This window comes from Hordeum vulgare, chromosome 2H, assembly GCF_904849725.1.
Source record: "Hordeum vulgare subsp. vulgare chromosome 2H, MorexV3_pseudomolecules_assembly, whole genome shotgun sequence".
In the NCBI taxonomy this organism is placed as follows: Eukaryota; Viridiplantae; Streptophyta; class Magnoliopsida; order Poales; family Poaceae; genus Hordeum; species Hordeum vulgare.
Window position 1 is genome coordinate 120,075,410 of NC_058519.1, and position 9,878 is coordinate 120,085,287.

A 9,878-nucleotide genomic window follows, 5' to 3' on the forward strand; every position below is an offset into this window, starting at 1 on the left:
GAAGCTTAAATGCTGACTAGAAGGGCGCCAAGGTCAGATTCATCAATGTTGCCAACAAAGTCATCACTGAACATAACAAGAGGGTTGCAAACAAGACACAACCTAAAACCCCTAAGACACAGTACATTGTTGAGCTGTCTGACGACTCCGGTGATGAACTTCCTCCAACTCACGAACCTGCAAGGGCAGCTAAAGAAATTGTTGCGCCTGAAGAAACTGCCCAAGCAAGGACGGTTGCATCAACCGTTCTTGAAGAAAATGCCCCTCCATCTCCAAAACCTTCACATGTGAAGAAAGTGAAGCTTGCTTCTGCAACATAAGTGAAAAAAACCAAGGCTGCCGAGAAGGAAACAACGAAAAAGAGAAAAGCCTCAACAAGCTCAAAATCCTCAGAAGCAAATTGCTTGAGGACTTTGAAAACTTCCTCAACTGCTCCTATTGATGCCACCCCTATCAATGTTGCACCCGCCTATATGATGGTGCCATTTGGTGTTGAGCATGTCATCCAAGAAGGGGATGAAGAAATGGAAGAAAATCGTTGTGCTGCTTTCACACCCATTGATGAGGAAATTGAAGTTGATCCAATTCCTCAAGCCTCAACTACTCGACCTCAGCAGAACACTGCAGTTGATGATGAAGAAAAAGATGAAGATGTGGACATTGTCTGCACAACTCCAGTGATACATGATGAATTCTAGGAAAAGACTCATCCCAACTCACCATTCGCCACTTCATATTTTTCAACAATCACCAAAAGGGGGGAGATTGTAAGTGCATCTAGTGCCCCTTAGTTATTTTGGTGTATTGAAGACTTATATGGTAAGAGACTGATATGTTTGTGAGTGTACACAGGCTCTATAAGTCGCTGAGGAGTTTTAGTTATTCGAAGAATATTGACCCCTAAAAATGTATGTCTTCGGCTAAAGACTTTGCTATTTCCTTTGAAGAGTTTGAAAGTGAGCAAATTGGTGTGTCCATGAAGAAATCAATGTGAAGATTATAAAGCATGAAGATTTACTTTTCCGTTTCATTTTCTTATTTATTGAGTCATAGGAACACCACACTGTTAAAGGGGGTCGAGGTAATACTAAGGAAAAGTTTCCTCATGATGCTCATCTCAAAGCCTGCAAATACCTAATCCTTCGAGTGAAGCATTTGAAAATCTCTCACAATTTAGTCAAAGTCTTAACTGACAGAGATGAAGATCTTCTAGTCTTTGAGGAATTTGCTCTAACTGAGGAGTTAGGTCTTCACTAGTGTGAATCACCTACCTACGAGGAACATGAGTGACATGAGGACTTTCACAGTTGAAAGGTTCCGACCGTTGCTGTGTTGCGCGCCAGTTGTCCCCAACCTTATCCACTTAACGGTCATATCATTGGGGCATTAATGTCAATTCATGTCGGGATTGCTGCCCGCTATAAATAGCCACCCCCATAACCACTAGTTGGTTGGCTGCTCCGCAAGAGAAACTAACACTTGTCATTTGAGAGCAACCCAATCCTCGAAGACTTTGAGAGAAAATCATCACTAAGGAAAAAACCCCAAACACCCAAACCAGAACCCCCAAACCCCAAAGTGATTGAGCATCACCGAAGAGATTGTTCCTGTGTGGAACCGATGCTTGTTACCTTTGAGGATTGTGCATCCTCGAGACGGTTAGGCATCATGGTCTAGAGCATCCAGTAGTGAATTGTGGATCGCCGGGGGACCAAGTTTGTGAGGGTTTGGAAGTCTGCCGTGAAGACTTACCACGAGAGTTGGGCGAGGACTGTGTGTCCTTTGTTGAAGGAGAATATGGTAGGGACTGTGTGTCCCAGGACTGTGTGTTCTTTGGTTTAAATACCAAGCCGCTCCACACCAGACGTACAACTGTCACGGCAGTTGGAACTGGGTCATCAAATCCCTGTCTTCATCGAGCAACGGGTTCTAATTCCTCGACTCTTTCATTTCCTCGATTGCATGTTGACGACTTTGATCTTTACTGTTTGAAGAATTTGACTGAAGAATTTCTCTAATTCCTCACCTCAAATTCTTCACTTAAGTTATTCGTCACCTGCTTATCCTGATCACGCGACCTGTGAAACCTGAACGTTTCACTTCAGTCTCACGACTATGCTATCGCTGTTTTTGCACATCTGTTTGAGTACTTCTTCCGCTGCACTCAGTTCGTGAGTGAGGACTTTCCTCAATAGGAATTTCCTAAGTGACGAATTGGTAAAAATCCCTATTCTCGCCCGTCTAGTCGATATACGCACTTTCAAGATTTGCACCTCCACGCGCCGGAACCGACCACCGACGCTTTGGACGAGCTCCATGCCAGCCCCGCAGACGCAAGTAGCGGGCGCAACACGGTATAGATCGGGCCCGCAACACCGCCCTCGCGCCCTGCACCGCACCATGCATTGCCGCCACCCCTACACCACACCAGAGGACCACTAGACCTCGCCACAAACCACCGGAGCGACACCCGTCACCAGCCGCCACCGTGCCTCTCAGATCCAAAGCAGCCAAAACACTGAAAGGACACTCCTCCCCGTCACCGAGTGCATGAGGACCAAGTCCCACTACCGCCAGCCGCCGGCGGGCTTTACCTGGAGGCGTGCGCCGACAACGGTGAGGGGATGAGGAGGGTGGAGGGGGCCGGCGGTGATGGATGGGTTTTCGCCCGAGCCACACCTAGAAGCGATGCATGTCATGATGATATGCTGTCGTGGTTCAAATTCTGCTTGATGTTCTAGTGTTTTTTGTTCATTTGAAAAGAACAATAGAACGGTAGTATTATGATGCCCTTTTTACCACAGTAGAGACGCAAGTGCTCTCAGACACATGCATACACTCATCCCTATGAACGCACACACACACCCTATCCCTATGAGCAACTTCCAGAGACTGAGTCAGCACATGATCTTGAGATTTACGAAGTCACGGTAGGCGCCTAGTCGTCGACGGGAACGTCTCCTCCAACTGAAAGCATATCGTCAAAAATCCTGAATTAAATCCACGAATAATGCAAGCACCAGGACTTGGACCCTAATGGGCTGGGGTACCACTGTCCCTCTAACCATCCGACCACAGGTTGGTTTGGTATGACGGCTATATTTGGTTGTGTGCTCCTTCACCTCCAATTTATGTATTGATTGTTCACCAATGACTACCGATTCCGTCGTGGCCCGACCAACTCGACCTCCTTCCTGTTCCGTTCAAACACAAAAACTACTTCACGCATGCTCCTCAACTGCACCGTCGCTTCTGACGCATGGTTAACTATAGTCTCCCTATTCACAACATCAGAAGCCCCTTCCGTCGCCTTGTCCGCTCCCGCAAGCGGAAGGGCAAACCCTAGCGCTACCAGCTTCAACCCTCCCTCATCCCTCCCTCTCACCCGCCGCCAGGCAAAGCCTGGCCGGCGGCGGGGCCCATCCCCTCTCCTTACGGTGGCTGCTGGCGCGGGAGGACGGCATCGGCCGAAGGCACGGTGCTCTGCAGGGTGGTGCGGCGAGGCTGTGGCTTGGGCGACCGGTGATGGCGTCTTCGCACGGCGTCATAGACGGCTGCACATCTAGGAGGCGGCAGGGCATGCCTTGTGGGACGACGGCGCATCGGTGTGGCAATTCCCTATTCCAGATCTGGGCAGGCTGCTCCTTTGTCCGTCGGCTCACGACGACACGGGTTGAGGCAACGAGGCCCGGCCACCGTCGGCAGTCTATGCTGCTGGAGGTGGCTGCTGTGGGGGTGTGCCATGGCGGAGGTCTGGCAACGTCTCCGACTGTGTGGGCCTCGTCCAGGGTCGTAGGTGCTGCGGGTTGGTGGGGCGGCGACGCTTAGTGCTGAGTGTCATGCCCTCACGGGTGGCGCACCGCGGTGGCAGAGGGCCTCCTTCTCCTAGATCTAGGCCAACGGCATGTTGGCAAGTCGAGGCTCGTGCTTGGGCGGATCAGGTGGAGGCCCGGGGTGAGTCGGAGTTTGCGCTCCGGGTAGGTGCACTTGGGCTTGATCTGGGTGGTGTCCGTGGGCGTTGAGGTTCCTCTCCGAGCAGGCATAGTTGTTGTTGGTGGTGGTCGGGGCTTCACCACATCGTCGGGCTGATCGGAGTCAAGGCCGCGGATATGGCGTTGTGCAAGCGAGCTCGACGACGGCCGTCGGTAGTCACCGGGTAGTGTCTCCCCTGGTCCACCAGGACCGGTTGGAGACGCACGCGTTGGTCCCTCCTACAGTGGAGGCACCGACCCAGACCCCGTGGCTCATGTCGGGCTGGAAATGAAAGGAGGACCCTTTTACTCCTCATACCGTGGTGGATGCACCGTGACGTGGGCGATTGTCGATGCCTGGGACATGGATGCTGAGGTTGCGGCCTCGGTTGACGGTCCGCCTGGTTGGCTCTCCGTAGGCACCATGGCGGCCGGGATGGCTTACCTCTCAGTCGTGTGGGCGGTGAGAGGTGGCGCAACTAGTGGCTCGGGAGCACTCTGTCTTTCACGGTTGGGGTGCCCCGATCCCGATCTGGAGTTTTGTGCTCGACACGCTTGCCCTGGAGACCTCGTGGTGACGCGGGGGAGCTACTGAGCAAAAGCTCATCGCTTGGTCGCCGTTGACGATGACTCATGTGGGTGTCTTTATCTTCTTGAAGACGTCGTCGTGGTGCTCCTCTGCATGTTCGGGTTTCAGGTGAAAATCTATGTCCGTTGTGGACTCGGCAACGGCGATGCTTCGCGCCATTATCCCTCCTAAGGGTGTTGTGGTGGAGCTCAGGTGCTATAGGGTTTAGTGTGGTGGTGTCTTCAGTTCATCCTAATCTATTTCGATTGCATAGTCGCGTGCGTATTGCGTGTTCCGGTTATCTTGGCATTGATATTGTATGAGGGTCATCCATCCCTTTGTATCGTTTGATCGTGTATTTTATTTAATCGTTGCTTCATATATAAAACACGACGAGAGCCTGTTTCGAGACCCGTGTTCATCAACCCGGCACATTGCTCAACCATCCGCGATCTACAGAACCTCACCACTCTTGCAAGGTTCGCAACACTGTTATGTTGGCTATAGTCTGGAACCTTTGAAAAAGATGGAATGCAAAAGTTCTCAATCTTGAAGTGCAATCCCTGGGATCCGTCCTCCGATGTGCAGCCGAAGACATCTTCCTCTAGGCCAATCGTTGCCCTAGTGCAGACCGCAAACAGACTCTAATTGATTGGGGAATAATGTTGTCCCGTTTGGATGTAACCTAGTAGTGTTTCGTTATGTTTATCTCTCCTCCCCAACCCCGTATATATTCTATGTTAAACACCAAAATTAATGAATGAGTTCACGCTGGCTTTGCCCGTCGTAGTACCCTAAAAAAATGTATGTATCGATGTATTGAGTGGAGTAACCAATACTAAAACTTGTGTGCTTTCACAAAAAAGTATTTCCCGCATTTTATATATAAACCAACCATCACCATGACAAACGAAAAGAAGATACAAACGCAGTCCATCACCAACTGAACGCACACATCCATGATGGGATACAAAGGTTCCGAACACCGAGACATCACCCCAACAACGACCAAGCAACCTAATAATAAGCAAAGACGAACAGTTTGGACCGACGGAGACCACCACCGAGATGAGCAATCCATCAAGAAGTGATGAGATGGACACGGCCAAAGCTAACTCCAAGACGAGGCCTTCCTGGAGGGTACGACTATGTGTAGCCGCAGCTGTCTGATCTCAAAGATCAAGTTTTCATCCGAAATGGCACGAGAGGAGTGAGAGCATCACGACGGAGCCCGCAACAAGGAGAACAACGTCCATGGACGCCGTCTCTGCCGGCCAGTACAGGGACTGGGCAAGTGGTGTACCCCGGTGCTCCTACCCTTTACTAGCATTGCCGCTCCGCCAACCACCCGCGGCCATGTCACCCAAGCGACCATGGCTGCCCGCCCGCACCCGAGTCTTGCTGTCAGCCCACAACTACCATGCCTCCCACCACGAGAGTCACCGTTCTGCATCCAGACCGCCCCGTGAACCACCAAAGGCAGCGACTTTGAGAAGATCCGCACCCCAACCACCGCCGACAAACCACTCGCCTTGAGTAACGCCGGAACCGAGAGCAGAGAAATCATGATGGGGAAGGGGGAGGGGGTGGAGCGACCCACGACCACGACCGACGACCATGGAGCCCCCGTCCCTTCAACCAGCCTCCCCCGAAACCATCATGTTTCGTCCCACCCTGGCTGCTGGTACGAACGAGCACGCATAGGAGCCCGACGCCAAAGAAGGGGGAGCGGAGCCATCGCCGTTGCCGCCATGGATGGCCACCAGGAGGGTCTCCCTCATCGTGCGACGTTGACCATCCGCAAGGGCCCGACCGGCCAGCGGCGCACGCAACCACCCGCTGTCGCGCCACCTCCCTGCCCAACAATGGCAAGGAGGCCGACCATGACCCAGGTTGCCCGCGACCGACGACGCCAAAGGGGGATATGGGCGCGCCACCGCGAAGCAGCCGCCGCCACCAGCAGCCTCCAGCCTGCACCACCTCTGTGCCACCCGTCGCATCACTGTCACGCCACCGTCGCCGGCCCACTCTGGAGCGCCACCGAGCTGCCGCACCCAACATCGAATATCGCATCAGATCCGAGGCATCAGGCCCGCGCCGCACCCCCGCACACGCAGGACAGAAGCCCCGCTGCCGTCGACGATGAACGGGCTTCGCCCGCTCACGCCGCCTGGCGGCAGCGAGGGAGGAGGGATTGAGGAAGGGGGAAGGGGGGCGGCGGCGCTAGGGTTGGCCTCCGAGACGCTCGTGGGAGCGTTGCGGGAGGAGTAGAAGGAGTCCTATTCAAAATAGGGTTCGCGTTATCAACAACTATTATTGTTGATTGTAACTTGTGTGCGTTGCACCAAAACAGCTTTAGATAGGCGCTCGTTTGTCTTGATACTTATATTAAAATGATTATATATATTTTTAGTTGATGCAAAGACCGAGAAATAAAAATCTCTCTCGGCTTTTACAAAAAAAATATCCGGTGCGGCTATTAAAAAAGCCCCCACGTCGCCTAGCCCTGGGCGACTCGGGTGCAATCGTTCTTGACTTCTCGTAGCGTCACCGCCGCTCCTTTCTCCTCTCGCCGCCACCCGCCAGAGGAGGACGCCGCTGGGCGAAGCCCGCCCGGCCAACGACGGCGGCAGGGCGCCTTCTCGCGGCGGCCTCCGGTCTATAGGCCGACAACTCCGAACGACGCGTCGACGTGTGCCGGGACTCGTGTGGGTCTCGGCGACCGGTGGTTGTTATCAGCGTCCTCGCGTGGGCGAAGCAGTGGTCATCTGTGACATGGCGGCCAGACTGTGTCGGGGGCGTGAGGCATGTGCGACATGATGGGAACTCCTGCTTGTCGCTCGCTGCGGCACGGGTCGCTCCCACGCACACGGGGCGCCAAACTAGACCGGCCCAGCTTTTTTTGTATACAAATATCAGATAAATTTTAATTTTTTTTCTTTTTCTGTTTTCGCTCATTTTTCTTCGCGTTTCCTTTTTTCTTTTTTATCAAAATGAACAAACGTTGAATTTCTCAATCATTTTTTGAAAACAAGGATGTTTTTAAAATTAGAGAACAAATTTGAAAGCATGAGCAATTTTTTACAGAATGGTCATTTTTTGAATCTTGAAAACAAAATTTAAACCAATAACAATTTTAAAAAATATTGATCAAATTTGGGACCGCGAACAATTTTTTAAAGCAAAAACATTTTTTGAATATTGAGAACAAAATTTTGAAACGGAGCATAATTTTGAAAATCCCGAATTTTTTTGGAAGCGTGAACAATTTTTTAAAAGCACGAGCTTTTATTGAATCTTGAGAACAAATTTTGAAATGAGAACATTTTTTTGGTTCATGTTTTCTTTCATTTTTCCTTTCCTTTTTGTATTTGAAGCAAAGTACATTCTTCGAATTTGAAGAATTTTGAAAAATCATGAACAAATTTGGAAACGCAAACAATTGTTTAAAGCATGAAGAATTTTGAAATCTTGAGATCAATATTTTAAAAAGAAGAATAATTTGGAGAAACCCCGAACAAATTTGAAAGCGCAAACAAATTTTTAAAGCACAAACATTTTATGAAATTTTAGAAGAAATTTTGAAACCGAGAACAATTTTGAAAAAAACATGAACATATTTGGAAGCACGAACAAAATTTTAAAGCACATACATTTTTTGAATGTTGAGAACAAAATTCTGAAAAGGAGAACAATTTTGAAAAACCCCGAGCAAATTAAAGCTCGAACAAATGTTTAAAGCACAATTTGTTTTTGAATTTTGAGAACAAATTTTGAAACCGAGAACAATTTTGAAAAATTGTGGACAAATTTGGAAGCGCGAACAAGTTTTTTAAAGCACGAACATTTTTTGAATCGTGAGAACGAAATTTTGAAACGGTGAACAATTATTAAATACCCCGAACAAATTTGGAAGCGCAAACAAATTTTTAAAGCATGAACATTTTTTGAATTTTGAGAAAAAAAATTTGAAACCAAGAAGACTTTTGAAAAATCCTGAACCAATTTGGGTGCGCGAAGGATTTTGTCAAAGCACGAACATTTTTTGAATTTTAATTAAAAAAATTGATACCGAGAATAAATTTGAATCTTAAGAACAAATTTTGAAACCGAAAACTATTTCTTGAAAGTACAAAACAATTTTTAAAAATCAAGAGCATTTTCTGAAAATCCAAAAACATTTAAAAAAACGAGAACATTTTTTGAAATAGAAATAGAAAAGAAAAAATAAACAGAAAATAATAAAGAAAAAGGAAAAAGAAAAAAATTGGTTCAGGGTACCTTACAGAAGTTTCCCGAAGCGGGAAAAAACCGGTTGGAAACCTGTAAAAGGTTTCCAAAACCGGGTGGTGCAACCCGCCTAAATGGACCAACCTATTTAAAATCGACCCCTACCGTTTTGTGCGAAGCCCCGACATAGCTTCGCACAAAGCGACAAACAAGGTTTTCCCAACATGATGACCAGATCTGTTTGCTCGTGTGGCGGCTGGGCTCCTACTTTGCATTGGGCCTTGCCACGTCTCGGTGGAGTTAGGTCGAGGGATTATGGGTGTTGCTGCCATGCATGACGCTATTCGTGATGCGGGGTTGTGGTTCTTGGCATTTGGACAATTCTGCTTTACGTGCATCAGATCCGGCCATGTCGGCCCCTAGGTCGATGGCTCAGATAGAACTCTCTTCGACGAGTTGGCAATCAATGATGATGTGTTCATTGTATGTGTTGGTGTGTGTAGTGATCACTATGGCTTGGTGTGGCGCCTCTCTATGCATTGTGTTGGCCACCGAAGGATCTTCGCAAGGATTTATCTATTACGGTCCGGTGGTTGCGTGTGACGGTGAGATACAATCTATGGACGACGACTTAACGTAGAGGGTAAGGTTGTGGAGTGGCGGAGGTCGACTTTCTAGTCTAGCACATGCAACTGTTTGGATCACGGAAAAGTGGTGGCGACAACATATGATTGACTCAAATTGTGGTGCTTCTCAAGAACATGGTCTTGAGCTCCGGTGTGAAAACCTAGACCTGACTCTAGTTGGTCATACATGGCAATGGTGATGCTTTTTTTCATTACCTTGTTGAAGGCATTGCTCGGATTTGCTTAGACCGGTTCTTCAGGATGAAAACTTAGAATGTGACCTTTGATTGTTGGATGTGATGACGGCGGCATAGAGTGTCGCTCCCTTCGTGAAGGTATTTCTGTTGAAGAACTTAATTGTTATTATGGTGTCATGAGATGGTTGGTTGGAGACGGTTGTTGTTGAATTTTGTCGATCACAGATTTGTTCGATTTGATATATTTTGTCGGTGTTTACTCACAACATATGTCATGGGTAGGCTA

At 48.8% G+C, this 9,878-nt stretch overlaps 1 protein-coding gene across 1 annotated transcript; it reads right to left on the reverse strand.

Moving 5' to 3' along the window:
- Positions 1-5,392: 5,392 nt before the first annotated feature.
- Positions 5,393-7,109, reverse strand: LOC123429755. Its single transcript, XM_045113755.1, has one exon. The coding sequence runs from the start codon at positions 6,610-6,612 to the stop codon at positions 6,103-6,105; it is 510 nt and encodes a 169-aa protein (XP_044969690.1). The 5' UTR covers positions 6,613-7,109; the 3' UTR covers positions 5,393-6,102.
- Positions 7,110-9,878: the final 2,769 nt, after the last annotated feature.

Bases quoted from the DNA above. Each gene is read 5' to 3' on its own strand.
- LOC123429755 (XM_045113755.1), bottom strand. From the start codon at position 6,612: ATGCGATATTCGATGTTGGGTGCGGCAGCTCGGTGGCGCTCCAGAGTG.